Genomic DNA, 14,933 nt, shown 5'->3' on the forward strand with positions numbered 1-14,933 from the left:
GCTCCTTCGCTTTCAGTTTTCGCCGTCACCATGTAAAGGCGAGGCCATTCTGCAACACAATCGTTGCATCTTGAGTCGCAGCGTCACCATGTACAGTAAACAGTCCCTTAGACTCACCATAGACTACCATGTAGTTGCCAATGACGGTGGCTGTGTGGAAGGCTCTCTCTCGGGGTCCCGTCGCTGGGTAGCGGGAGCGGAATGCCGTCCAAAAGCGCTGGTCTACGTGGAATGTGTCAGTGTTGTTTACCCTTACGCTAAACCTGGGAAAAAAGGTAGTATCATTTGTTTGTAATGTTTCTCAAGAGGGAACACAGGGTGGAGTAGCATGGCTAGGTTAGCTGCATGCATATGTCTTGTGTACAGATTGCTTTATGAGACTTGACATATTTAAAAAGTGTGTGTGGGGGGGGGGGTAGTCATACAAATGTGTCTTAATTTAAATCTTTGCCCATATAATTTGAGATGTGTACCTGGCAGTAGTTGGCCGGTGACCCCCGTAGACTAGCAGTGTCCTAGAAGGGCTGTGGAACACCATAGAGTGGCCAGCAGTGGCCGGGGGCTTCCCACCAGTGGGCTGGATGATCTCCCAACGCCCAGAGCCCCGCAGGCTGAAGCGATACAGGGAGGAGGAAAACATGTCCTCTTCAGTGCGACCTGTGACACAATAAGCAGGAACGGCAGTGAGTAGGAATTTTACGCAGGAGACCCCGCTATATTGGTGATCTTTTTTGGGAAGGAAGGTATACTTGCCTGTCTGGAAATTATGACTTTGTGGAAATTTAATTCATAGTGATTGTTTTGTTATGCCGTGCCCCACAGCAGCTTTCTACATTTATGTAAATACAGTGATCCCTCGCTACTTCGCACCCTCAGGCCATTGTGGATTTTTTTTTCAATTAAAAAATGAATAAATAAATACAGATGAGCTGTCCCGAGCCGATCGAGTAGTCTCAACCTCCTTCCCTCCCTCCCTTCCTCTCCCTCACTCTTTGTTGGTCAGGCAACGCACTGGAGTTGCTAATTAAAGTTAACGATGATTGACAGACATTTAATGTTTGCCAGAGAAGAAAAATTCAAAGAGCTGCATGTGTCAATCATCATTTAACTTGTTGAACAGTTGCTTTGGCAACTCATTGTGTGTAAGTGACCAGCTTGAGCGGATTTCTGTGGACTTAATGAAGCATTTAATAAAGACAAGCAATTTTCAGCTTTATTCTTGTTTAAAAATAATACCTGTAATAATACCTAAGACCTATCATAATTATTACATTTGAAGTACTTAAAAAACACTTATCAAAATATGTTTTTAAATTATACTTTGTGGAAAAAAAGTGAAAAAACATGTCTTCTATGTATCGCTTTCCAATGCTAAATCTGAATAAACACATCGAACACACACACAGAGTTTATGTATTTTTGGCGGGGGGGGGGGGGGGGGGGGGGGGGGGTAACTTTGCGGTTTTTCACTTATTACGGCGGGTTCTAGTCCCCTTTAACCACAAAAAAAACGAGGGATCACTGTACTGTACAGTATTAAAAGCAAATACAGGGAGTCCTTGGGTTGTAATGTCCTCAACCTATGACGTTCCAGGCCTCGTCCACCATTAGGTCCTCTGCACCAGTTTCTGCTTAGCTAGTGCATAGTGCTTGTATGCGTCTTTGCCTTTTTTGTACTCCTTTTTCCAAATTATGACCCCTAAGAAGAAGCTGGGTCTTCAATTTTCAGCCAAAAGAATAGCAATTAGCAAGGAAACGAAGCCTAACATAAAACGAACAAAAAAAGGAGAGAGTTATCGGTAAAGGTATGATGCGTGCAGAACAAAGTTAAACCGTTGCGCAAAAAAGCTTTGCTCATCGCCAAATGCCGCCAAATTGTTTTGACATAGACCTTACGTCGCCGGCATTCAAACAACATCCGGTTCACATAACCTAAAAAAAAAAAAAAAGACAGTAATGTAACGAATCGGGTTGCATGTATGCTTCAGGCTACAATGTTGATGTATTGAGTGCTGTGTTTCCTGGGCTGTCCTTAAATGCACCATATGTCTGACTAATGAGAGAGGGAAGGGTTGGCTGTTTGGGTTTCACTTTCAATAGTTGTGTTCCGTGCTTTCGGTTGTAAAGAAACCATTGAAAACCCTAACTCTCCATCTACCTCTCAGCAATAATGTATTTTACTTTTATTTTTTTACTAACTATTTCGACTTGAATGGTGAAATCCAACTTACACGGAAATTCAGTTTACGTCACCAGCGTAGGAACGGATCTCAGTCATAATTTAGGACTCCCTGTATTGATAAAATCTAGCAAAAAGGTATTTACAGGCATGAAAATGGGTCAGGGGTTAAAAAGGTGAGAAGGGTGTGGAGGAAATATGTTCCAGTACACTGTACACCCCAACAAAATATTGAGCTCTGTCGACCCACACTGTGTTTCAGCAGGGCCATGCAGAGACCGGTGGAGGGGCGGGTGCTCGTAGATCAAAAGGGGCACATGAACAAGTATTTAATACACCTTAAAACAACATAACTTCAATTTTAACCAGCTTTAGATAATAATTGGCTGCGACTAGAGCTGGGAATCTTTGGGCACCTAACGATTCGATTACAATTACGATTCAGATGCTCCGATTCGATTCTAAAACGATTATTGATTCACCCCCCCCCCCCCTTTTTTTTTTTTTTTTTAATGTTTTGTACATTAGTTCCAAAATTGTTCAAAAATACTCTCAGGCTAAACCAAACTACTATTTCAGTATCAAGTTAACATATAGCAGTAAACAAATATACAAAAATAACAGTAAATAAAAAACTCCAGTCCCCATTCTGTATCAGCAGCTTTAAACTACATTCAATTAATTTAATGTTGCGAATCAACCGTTAAGTTGTTAAAATTGCTCCCGTTAATCCATAATTTCCCTTTTGTCTGCTTTTGACATGTGAAAGTTTTAAAACTATTTTAAAGATAGATTCAAGTCAATATTTTACCGATTTAGGAGTATTTTAGATAAAAAGTTAATTAGGTTTGCTTGGAAGGTTCGCTACAACAGCCTTGCAGGGAAGTGTACTGCTTTAAGATGGCGGCCGTTTACTACGTCCGCATCTAGCTTTTTGTAGATGTGCTGCAAACGCTACCGCTACCGTAGTGCATCTAGTCCTATATAAATGATATCTACCATAACATTATGTGGATGACGTACTTTTGTAGCAGCTTTTCAGCAGCACTCAGGTATGTTGTTGTGTTTTTTTATCTCGTAGCATGAGTTGAGCTAGAGCCGTGAGTTGAGCATTGGCATTACCCGAGGGGCCGGGTAATGAGAAGCATGATGTTTAGCTACTCTCGCTCCGTTGCTCATTGACAGCGCGGCGCGCTGAGTGTGTTGTACTTCCGCTTTACTTGGCATATTTCAATAATCGGAATTTGGATGTTTGTGAATCGTTCTCGAATCTTCCACGGCCGAATCGCGAATAATCTAAGAATCGGAAATTTTGCACACCTCTAGCTGCGACTGTGACATACTTTAATTGGGAGGGGGCAACAGTGAATAGAAATCAAAACTGTCATCAACACTTTCTGGCTGTGACTCAGTCAGTCTGCCTCTTTTCTTCCTTCAACCTCTGCATCAAAACTTCCTTCCTCAACTTGTTCATCTGAGAACAAACCACATCAGATGGTCACTGAGCCACCAACAGCACAGTTTTCTTAAAACTATTATTTCATTATTATCCATACTTAACAACTCTAGCACCTAATGATTAATAAAGCAATGACATAAAAATCTTATAGAAAAATAACATTGTAATTGTGTTCGTAATTGTATTTAATACCAGACTATCCTTGCAAACTTGTTCTTACCAGGTCTGCTATTCACCCAGCTGATGAGGTATCCACTGCCTTTAGCAGCCTCATCTAACTCCTTTTTTTATCCCTCAATCTCCCTTCCCAACGATGCATGTCATTGTAATGAAATATAAATATTCAAAAAAACAAAAAAAAACAGACTCCCCAGTGGCTTTTAGTTTTAAAGCTTTCTTAATTTCTTTCTCAATAACGATGGAGGTAGATTTGTGTTTTTATTATTCAATCAAAAACAAAGTTACTTCTATCAAAAACAAAGTTGCTTCAATCAAAATACAGTATATACTTTTAATCCCCAAAAAGTCACTTCAATTAAAAAAAAAATGTTTTTGACTGCAAAAATAAATTTGAGACAAAAAAAAAGCATTTGAAAACTATTTTTCTTGATTGAAACAAATTTTTCAATTGAAGTAATGTTGTTTTGCGTTTGGGCCACATTTTGGCTAGGACATTTGTGTCTTTATTATTCAATCAAATAAGTTGCTTCAAACAAAAAAATATATATAAAAAGAAAAACTTTGCACATGTGTCAATCACCGTTTACCAAAGCCTGAGAGGGTTTGAGTAGACTCACTATGAAGCATTTAATAAAGCCAAACATTTTGTTACTACTTTATTCTTGTTTAAAAATAATTCGGTGGGGCAGTAACATGTTTAAAACTTATCATAATTCTTACATTTTAAAGTGCTTGAAAACCATTTATAAATGATACTTTGATGAAAAAAGTGAAAAAACATGTCATATATATATATATCTTTTTTCCAATGTAAAATCTGAATAAATGCATTGAACACGCACAAAAAAAATGGGGGGGCGGGGGGGGGGGGCGCTACTTCGCGGTTTTCACTTATTGCGGCGGGTTCTGGTCCCCATTAACCGCGAAAAACGAGGGATCCCTGTATTTCTGAAAAGCTTTAAGAAGCAGGACTCATTCCCACCACTCGTCGGGCCGGTGTTGTGCCGACACCGGCCGTCAGCTCAAATCCAAGCCGAAAATAACGCGTCTCCGGCGGACGACGGGAGCGATGTGAGGCGCCCCCTCCATCCAAGAGCATGCCCCTTAATTTGACTCAACAGTGTGTTTCTTCGTTTATATTACCGCTAAATACACAAGCTTGACGGCAATTTAACGGGAGCTATTTTTTTTCATGGGAGATTTGGCTAGCTCTAGCAGTGTTCAACGCAAGATGCAACGAATGGCAGTAACTTTTTATATCGCAAAATGTGAAAATGATTGAAACCATTACTCACCAAATTCAATCTGCTGGCAAATACAGGCAAGTGTGTATGCTGCGCTCTGGTCTGCCCCGGTGTGGATAAGGCCTGCTTTTTGTTTTCGCAGCTTTGCAATGCAACCAAAGGCTCTCCGAGCACTCCATGTACAGTAAAGAGTGCGCGCGTTTGGAATAATGGAACGCAGCTTGGGCCGATGATTGGTTCTCGTCAGCGAAGCATCTAGAAGGATTTGCTGACTGTGTTCTTAAGTGCTCAGTTTACGTACTAAGTTAATCACATGATGATAATAATAATAATAATTAAACAAAACCTCCCGACCCCCCCCCCCCTCCTCCCAAAAAGAATTTCTCCTCGGATCTACGCAATTCACGTAGGTCGCCCTTTTTTGACTTCAAAACGGCGAATTTCGCCGAAAGGTGAGAGATTTTCATGCCTGTATTTAGATTAATTAGTTCAATTAATAACAATGGCTCTCCATTTGATATATTGTGTTGTTTGCATAGAATTTAAACTTTGTAACATATATATATCCTTAATTTTTCCTCCATTGTAGGTGGGTCTGAAATGCATCCCTTGAGATGCTTCAATGTCTATCAAGAGCAGCACTGCGTGTTAAAACACTTACCTCCAAATACGTAGAGATAGCTGTCTACCACCGCTGCTGCATGGTTGGCCAGATTGGGGGCGCCCCCTGTGTTTGGAAAGCCAAGCTGCTGCCAATCATCTTGCAAGGGGCGGTACATCCAGACATCGCTCGCCAAGGAGCCATTGGCTAGTTCCCCTCCGAAGATTACCATGTATCCTGCCCACTCCACAGCAGTGTGGGAATGCCGCGGCAACTGTGGGCCAAGAGCATGCCATTAATACAGAAATAAAACTCACTCACTTTTCACTCTGCTGCCTTTTTGGGCAAAAACATTCCTGTTTTTGTAAACAGCACTTACAGGAGAGTAACCATAAGATCTGCTCTCCCACTGGTTGGATGTGAAGTTGTATTTGTTCAAGTCACCAAGCGCTCTGTTCAAGTCAAATCCTGGAGGTTTCAAAAGAAAAAAACAGACACTTAAGTTTTTGACTGAATGAATTTAACCTTTAAAAAAATGGAAAAACAAACAATCATAGTCTCACCTCCAAACAAGTACATGGCTCCAGTGGAGGACAGGTACACACCAGCAGAACCCGTCCGAGGCGACATGTAAGGGTCTCCCTCACTGACGCGCCACCACTGCCCGGCCCCATTGTCATCGTGGAGACCGAGTTGGCAACTGTGACCCAGGAATCCAGGGTTACATAGGCAGCGCTCTCCTTTCTGATGTTAAAAAAAAAAAAAAAAGGTGGCAAACAATCAACTCCTTTGGCCAGCACAATTACAGTCATAGACGTCATAATATATTGACGGGACACGGGGAGCGGGGCCGATCAATAGGGGGCAGTGTTTCCCACAGGATTTTAGGAGACTATGGTGGGAGGGTCTCTGACCCTCGGGGTAGGGTGTGTGTGTGTGTACATTTTCAAGCCTGGTGTATCTCTTTTTTTAGGGCATTTTGAGGTATATGAACATAACAGGTTGGTATCATCCTTAAGAACACACAAAGGCATATCAGGAATATTTCAAATTTAATCTTGAATCAAAAAGCCATGACACAAAGTCATTAATTCATTCACTCACTCATTCAATCCATTGTTCATTCACTCACTACTGACACACTCTCCACCCTGCCATTGAACCTTTAATTTTTCCTGGCTTTGTGAAGAATATTTCCATAGCTCTTCCAAAATTGAACGCATCAGGGCTTAGTCCATTTATAGAGACTCTCAGGCAGGCAGCAAGGTGTTCTTGCAGTCTGTTCCTGAGGTCTGATTTGACCTTGTACTCTCCTTTACTTGACAATTATGCACCATATACCCCTTTCCCACTGAAACTAGTGGGTCACCACGCGTTTTTCCAAGCCGATGCAACCCGCTAGCAATTGGCATTTGGCACCTTTCCCATTGACAAAAAAAAAAAAAAAAAGCCGTGTCTTTTTTTTTTTTTTTTTTTCCCACCCGTCTAACCACCAACCCCTCCTCAGCCGTGCGTAAGGTTCGTGACGTCACCACGCTAAGATGCGCTTCGACAACTGCGCCCGAATTCATTCAGTTCAAGGAAGTAAACAATGCAAAGCAACATAGAAGCTTCCTTTCCGTTTGTGTTCTCTGTTTTCATGCTTTTTACTGCCTTCAAAATAGTCGAAATGCAGCAAAGGATCAACACTCTGCTTGTGCTGAGGCAACGTAGGCGACGTGAATTTTGGCTTGAAATTGAAAGGAGTCGTGTACGTCACAGAAGGAGGAGTAGAGCCTTTGTTTCATTTGTTATGGCTATTGCTAACGCTGCTACACCGACTGTTCGCTCTATTGTGGATCCGAGCTAGAGCACATGGTTTTTGTTTTTGTTATGACGCATCACGTACTATCCTACGTCACCACGTAGATTAGGGTGTTGACTGTTGACCCGGGGTTTTGCTTTCACACTGCATGGCGATCAGAGCAGAGGTGATTTTAACGCGGGTCGCTTGGCGGGTTGATTGACACGGCTCGAAGTGGGTCGCTGCACCTTTCCCACTTCCACCAAAAGCCGATTGTTAGCGGATTGACACGGGTTTTTTGGCCAGTGGGAAAGGGGTATTACATTCACACCAAATATTATGCAAATTTGGCACACCTGTCAGCACCCCTCGTCATGCCCTTACCCTGTTCATTGTGGAGAAGTCCCTCTCGCAGTTGACGCTGGAGACTGGAATGACCAGAGCAACTCCTGCCAAGTCGCTCAACGGGAGAGCCGGCAATATGTTCCAATCCGCGGTAAATTCGGTTTTACATGACCAAAAACACATCGAGTCGCTAAAACCAACAGTGTCTCGCGCTAGCCATGTTGAATATGCTGAAATGTCTCTCGCTAGTTTCTTGTAGCTTTACCGACGTCGCGTCAGCCCGTCGCTGATTGGTCCGCTCCGCTGTCTATTTGCTGTGGCTGGCGCCGCCCTGGAATTTTTTTTCTGCTGAATGGTGGCCAGACAGCTATGAGTCTGGTTTACCAGGCTAGTAGTCCCGTCTATGAGCGCGACCTGTTGGCGCGTGTGTCTGTGTGTGTGCACGCACGCACGCACGCACGCGCGCTCTCGCTTGCGCGGGTAGTAGAGTGAAGTGGGCTACAGCTGACTGACGCATCAGATTATTATCTTTTTTTTTTTTTCCGGCATTTTTCCGGCCGGGGGGGGGGGGGGGGGGGGGGTCAAACGAGACTGTGGCGGGCCCAAACAAGACTGTGGGGCCGCCACAGTCTCGTTCATTGGTGGGAAACACTGGGGGGCCTATCTCCATCAAAGCTGATCGAGTGGAAACACAGACAAAGATTTTTTTACGTTGAAAATTCTTGTGAATAAATGCTTAAATCCCTGAATTCTTTATAGATATGGACGTAAAACAGTCTGGGGAAAAAAAAAACAAAAAAACAGGCAATTAGCATTTATTTTTTGTAAGTACGTCGAATGTGCTGCTAGTCTTTAAGCCACTGTGGCGCCGCCTTATCACAACAAAGAGCTTTTTACGTTAAAATTTTTGGGAATAAATGCTTATTTCCCTTAATTCTTTATAGATATGGACGTAAAACAGTTTCTATTCTTGGTTAAAAGCAAAAAAAAAAAGGGCAGTTAGCATTTATTTTACGTAAATATGTCCAATGTGCTGCTAGTCTTCAAGCCACTGTGGCCGCGGCCTTATCACCACAAAGAGCTTTTTACGTTGAAATTTTTGGGAATAAATGCTTAAATCCCTGAATTCTTGATAAATATGGACGTAAAACAGTCTCGATTCTTGGTTAAAAGCAAAAAACTGGGTAGTTAGCATTTATTTTATGTAGGGCTGTCAAAATTATCGCGTTAACGCGCGGTAATTAATTTTTTTAATTAATCACGTCAAAATATTTGACGCAATTAACGCACATGTCCAACTCAGACAGTATTCTGCCTTTTGGTAAGTTTTAAAGCAAGGTTTTTTTTGTGCTGTCTAACAGCAAACTCTTGTGGTCGCTTTGCGACATGGTTTATTGCTTTCTTGCCAGTTCAATATGGCTGCACGACGTCTCGGGCTGACGCCTACGTGGTAATGTTGTGCTTATATGATCCTTGGACAAGATTTGTCCGTAAGTATGGTTGTTGTAAAGAATGTACATATAACGTTAGTAAGCGAAATGTTATATTTTTTGTATGAAACGCTTTTTGTTTATGTTTAGTGAACCTGTATAGCGTGCTAAGCTAACGTTGTTGCTAATGCAATGCTTGTGTACTTTTTTTGGGGAGTTTTACTACGGTCTAAAGAAGACAATGGTTTGAGGCCATTTTATTAATAAATCAGATGAAAAAGGAAGAAGTCTGATTATTAAGGCGTCGTTCACTAGCTTTGGAAAAAGTAGACGCTTCGGAGTGAGGACAGCATAGACAGATTTAAATGACAGTAGAGTCAAATGCCCACTACAGTCCTTATGTACTGTATGTTGAATATATATATCCATCTTGTGTCTTATCTTTCCATTCCAACAATTCATTGTACAGAATATATATATAATTTACGGAAAAATATGGCATATTTTATAGATGGTTTGAATTGCGATTAATTGCGATTAATTACGATTAATTAATTTTTAAGCTGTAATTAACTCGATTAAAAATTGTAATCGTTTGACAGCCCTAATTTTATGTAAATATTGCGAATTATGACGCCATTGCCGTCGCAGTAAATTTCTCCTATTGATTTTTTTCACAACGTCTCAAAATGCATGCATGGTTCGAAAAATACATGAATTACCTTGAATCCTTGAACAAATCACTCCTGAGACAATCCTTCCTGTTTGTATGCGGTATAGCTTTTGTACTTTTTCAACCTAAATCCGACGTTGGATCGCTGCATGTATTGAATAACTTGCGACCGACTTCAACTGACTGAAGCGGAGTGTAGGATGGGCCCCTACCTGAACGCTTGGTGCAGTGTCTGGGGAGTGTGACCCGTCAATATCATTATGAAGTATAGTTTTTGTGCCATCCGGTGGCATCTCGGTATCAAGGATGTATGCTAAACTGAGATTAAGAGCTTCCTTTAAATGTAAGTAGTTCTCTACTGCCATTTTGGGGGGTGTCAATTTATCGTGGCTTTTCCTAGTCACTGTTCCCCATTAATACAGATATGCAAAAAACATGTATTGTTAAATTCATTAATCACTACCTGTGTGCAGTATTTCCAGAACTCACCTTGTCACACTGGCCACGTGCCGCGCATGCGTGGGAGCACAGCGGTGTCGTGCAAGCAGACCCACCCCAGCCCTGGTGGCAGTGACACTTGTGCGTAGATGGGTCACAGCGCCCGTGGCCACCGCATGCACCGGGGCACACAGAGAACGTGTAGGTGGCGTTGAACCCCAACAGATTGTAATTGGCGTCGCTGAAGAGATGAAGGAGCATCTAGGAAAACAAGAAGAGGGATGTTAGGATCCAAATTGAAGGATGTTGAGAAAGGTATGGAGAAACGCACCTTTCCAGATGTGGCCTCAATGGGCTGTGGTAGAGTGTTGCCACTCAGACTGGCCAGCAAGGGGCTTTGGTAGGAGTCTCCATCATACACAAATAGGTAGTCGTAGGTGCACTCTGTGTCCATGAACGTGAAGTTCAATACAATGCGATAGCTGCTGCTCGGTGCTGGAAGGACGGAAAGATGAAGGGATTAATATTTGAAAAAGTAATTCTTTGTAGAGTGGAACATGATTCCATCTCAGGGATTTGAAAATCAGATATGTCCTTCCTGTGGAAATAATAAGCTAAATATAAGCTGTGGCATATTACTTGTATAGAAAAAAGGTTAAAATTCAACAAATTCCAACAAGGTACCATTGCATTTTATACAAACTAAAATTGTAATAACAACCATTGATGAGCCACTCGCAGTTGCCATTAACCGAGTAGTTCCCTGGTCCATCAGTCACATAACCCGGTGGCCCCCTCAAAACCTGCCGGTGACCCTTGCAGTCGCCCGCCTGGCTCGTGGGCCACCCGGCCAGTAGCACCAGCACGAGGAGGAAGTAGACGGGCATGGGAGAGGCCATCACTGGCACTGCCTGCGTATTTGGTAGACAGAAATATAAGTAATATTAATTCTAAGACTCATTTTAATACATGTACATTCGTGATTCCCGACCACTATCCTACACTTTCACTAAACTGGTCCAAAAATGTATTATTTATTCATTACAAATAATGATTCTTTGTTCATCTATTACAATGTCGTCTAGTGACAGACAGAACAATGAACTACTCTGTCATTACATGGACCCTTTCAGACATCTGATATAGTCGGATATTTACCCGGTATGCACTACGTGAGCATGCATTTTCCGGCTCAGATGATACGGACATTAGCCAGAACTACAACTTGCGAACTGGTCAAAATGTCGGCATGTGTGAATGCAGTAGGTAATGTCTGGCTTCAGAGTGCAGAGGTTGATGGCGTAGCTATCTCGTGAATACACTACATTTCCTCCATTACCTTCACCTTAAGATGAAATAACAACATTTGACAAACTGTAAACAAATAACCTATAAAATAACTTCATAACGAACTATATCTGACAACTGTTCGACGATCTCAGGGCTTACCCCGGTAAACAGCAGGCACGTCTACGGCGTGACAACGTTGCCACCGCGTCAACGCACTACTGACGCTCGCCCCCAATTTCCATCGGACGCGTTTTACGATCAGAGCGCCTGTGGAGTGGCTCGATCGGTTCACGCGAGGGTTGCAAGATCGCGTAAGAGTAGCGGGTATTTAAAGATAATAATACAACATTCATTTACCTTTCAGACCCCGCGAATTAGTCAGCTTTCTTTTTGAAACAAAGAAGAAAAAAGAAGCCCTGTGCTAAAGAGAAAAGCAATCCCAATAACAAAGATTTAAACATGTATTTTACAAATGAAAATCCTCAATTAATCATTTTTATTTCTTATGAACGGTTGACACAAGCTTTATGGATATATTTTCTCAAGTTAAAGCGCCTCGCAGAAATTAATAAAATTTAATTGCATATTATTTAAAAATCGACCTGATCCACTGTATTTTTACACAAGTGACTTCCGGTCGGCCCGATCCTACTTAATAGATCCCAATCACATGACGTTACAACTCCGCCCCCCTGACTGGAGTCGCCATATTGTCCGTCAGCTCGTCGTGTTTACACAGTACCGCTACGTACATGCCTCCTATTGCGGCGTGTTTTTCTGCTCGTTAACATTAATAATCAAAATGGTGAAGGCGTGTGTGGCGGTTGGACTTGAAGTTCTACCGTATTCCGAGAGACCCGAAGAGGAGAGCGAGATGGACTGCTGCAATTCGACGAGAAAACTGGGCACCAAACGATCACCACAGACTATGTAGTAGTCATTTTATACCTGGTAAGATGCATTTAATATATATATAGAGGGTTTTGGGCTGACAACCACAATTAAGATCTTTGCGAGGCTAATCGCCGACAACATACAGTTTCAAATTCAAGATGTTTATTTCTTCCGCTATCATTATTTTTTGAATAATATTTAGCTGGTACCAAGTGAAAGAAGCTGGCCTTGTCTCCGGATCGTCAGTTAAACAGGGCTGTCCAAACTTTTTGCAAAGGGGGCCAGATTTGGTGTAAAAATGTGGGGGGCTACCTTGGCTGATTTACGTAGAACAATATATTTAGACAAATTTTAGCAAGCCCTTCTGTGTGTCACATTTGCTTTATTATTATTTTTTTAAATTGATAACTTCAACAATATCGCCTTTGTGGCGTTCTCGTTCGACACTCGGGCTCTTGCGAAATACTGCTGCTGTGAAATTAAACTAGCTACAAGTTGCTATAATTTCTCGCTGCGTATCTTCCCTGTAATGTTGTCGTACATGTCAGCGTGTCTTGTTTGGTAATATCGCGTCACATCGAACTCTTTGAAAACAGCGACTGTCTCCTTGCAAATGAGACACACAGTTGTTGCGTACTTTATTGAAGAAATAGTCCAATGTCCACCTATCCTTGAAGCGTCGGCCATCGCAGTCCACTTTTTTTTTTTTTTATTGATAATCGCCATTTTAGAAAATTGGAAGTAAAGGGTCACACGGGGTAATGTTGCTTAGACTGCTGCTCTTAAAGTTTTTCAAACTTTCGTGAGAATAGGCTGAGTTTCTGTGGACAAGATAGTCGTAGATATCAGGGTAGCAGATGTCAGGCAGAGACGGCGAAGACAGCGGGTTGAAAAATATCGATTTCAAATATGGATCTGGCGAATGGATCGACCGAAGCTTTTCCACATAACGCCTTTTATGCAACACATCCAATGAGTTTACAGCGTCTGAAAGCACCGGTGCTTCCATGAATTGCACTATAAATTGCACGATAAATTGAGACCATTGAGAATACGGACACACAATGACGGACAATATGGCGGCACAACACAGCGATCACGTGATTGTGTGACGTTGGTGATTGGGGTCTATAGTATTGATGCAGGAGGGTCGCGTCTCGCATCAAGTAATAAACTCTGTTCTTTTCGAGTGCGACGCATCGAACCGCTTCTAGGACACGTCTAAAACGCAGCCGCACTGCGACTGATTGACTTTAACGGCCGCGTTTCACTTCGTTGATGCCGCGGCAACGTTGTCGTGCGGTACACGTGCCTGGTGTATTACCGCGGTTAGGAAGAGACTGTTAACCATTGAGTACCCATGGCTGAGCAAAAGCATTTTGGGATGTGTTATAAACTATATTCCAAAATAATTCATATACTATAATTTATTTAATAAGTGGAAACAATAGAATAGAATAGAATAGAATAGAATAGAATAGAATAGAATAGAATAGAATAGAATAGAATAGAATAGAATAGAATAGAATAGAATAGAATGTCAGACTTCTGAAAAATTTGCCTTTTGACATTTTTAAAGACAATACACACAAAAATTGTTGACTACAATCTTCCGGATGACAATCTACGCATGCACATTAGTTATACAGTATGATATGATAATAATGTTAAATTTAAAACTCACTAGAGATCGTGCAACTTTGCAAACGATATGCGCCTTGGCTCAATAAAGGTTAGGAAAGGCTTGTGTACATTATGACAAATTAATAAGATTCACAAACAAAACGTTTGTAAATTAGCATCTAGATTCACACAATAACTGTGCTTTTCCAAATAACATGTTGCACCAGCTAACTCTTGTTATTTGAATATTAATCTCTGCATATTATAATACATAATGCCGCGAGAATGACATTGACAAGCATTCCAAAATTGATGCTATGTAGCTAAGCTAAACCAGCACTGGTAATCAGCACCGGCCCGTTAGCTCACTAGTTAGCCACCTAGCATTTGTTTCATGACGTTTTGCCGCCTTTCAGTACGTACCAGTCCCCGTCTCTTCGGGCCTGTATCCATTTACATTTTGTTTCTCTCTCTTTCTCCCCAAAACGGAATTAGCCACCCGCTTGCTCGTGGTCGTTTGTACAGTGAGAGAGGAAGCCGCCCCGTTAGCTTGCTGCTAACAACACTGTTATCCACTCGGTGACTCTTCAACGCAGCCTCAGTCCCATTCCAGATGCGCAGTCAATCCAGCCATTATTGATAGTGAGATGGGGGGCGAATTTAACACGCGCTCCGGCCGGATCGTTTTGAAACTGACAAGGTCAATAAACGGAGGAGTGAGGAGTTTCGGAGTACTGGCAGCTCCAAGACAGATGCCCCTTGTGTTGTTTTGGTGGTCGCCAACACAAAAGATA

At 42.0% G+C, this 14,933-nt stretch overlaps 1 protein-coding gene across 1 annotated transcript in view; it reads right to left on the reverse strand.

Moving 5' to 3' along the window:
• megf8 (multiple EGF-like-domains 8) overlaps positions 1–14,933 on the reverse strand; it is a 52,207-nt gene extending 37,274 nt beyond the window's left edge. Inside the window, exons 1-9 of the mRNA XM_057834202.1 lie at positions 14,563–14,933; positions 11,054–11,243; positions 10,664–10,827; positions 10,384–10,593; positions 6,227–6,407; positions 6,043–6,131; positions 5,724–5,937; positions 474–657; positions 118–263 (exon numbers count right to left, since the gene is read on the reverse strand). Of these exons, the coding sequence (XP_057690185.1) occupies positions 118–263; positions 474–657; positions 5,724–5,937; positions 6,043–6,131; positions 6,227–6,407; positions 10,384–10,593; positions 10,664–10,827; positions 11,054–11,243; positions 14,563–14,592 (1,408 nt within the window). The 5' untranslated portion in view covers positions 14,593–14,933. The remainder of the gene's footprint in view (positions 1–117; positions 264–473; positions 658–5,723; positions 5,938–6,042; positions 6,132–6,226; positions 6,408–10,383; positions 10,594–10,663; positions 10,828–11,053; positions 11,244–14,562) is intronic.

The sequence above is a fragment of the Corythoichthys intestinalis genome, chromosome 4 (genome assembly GCF_030265065.1).
Source record: "Corythoichthys intestinalis isolate RoL2023-P3 chromosome 4, ASM3026506v1, whole genome shotgun sequence".
Taxonomy (NCBI): Eukaryota; Metazoa; Chordata; class Actinopteri; order Syngnathiformes; family Syngnathidae; genus Corythoichthys; species Corythoichthys intestinalis.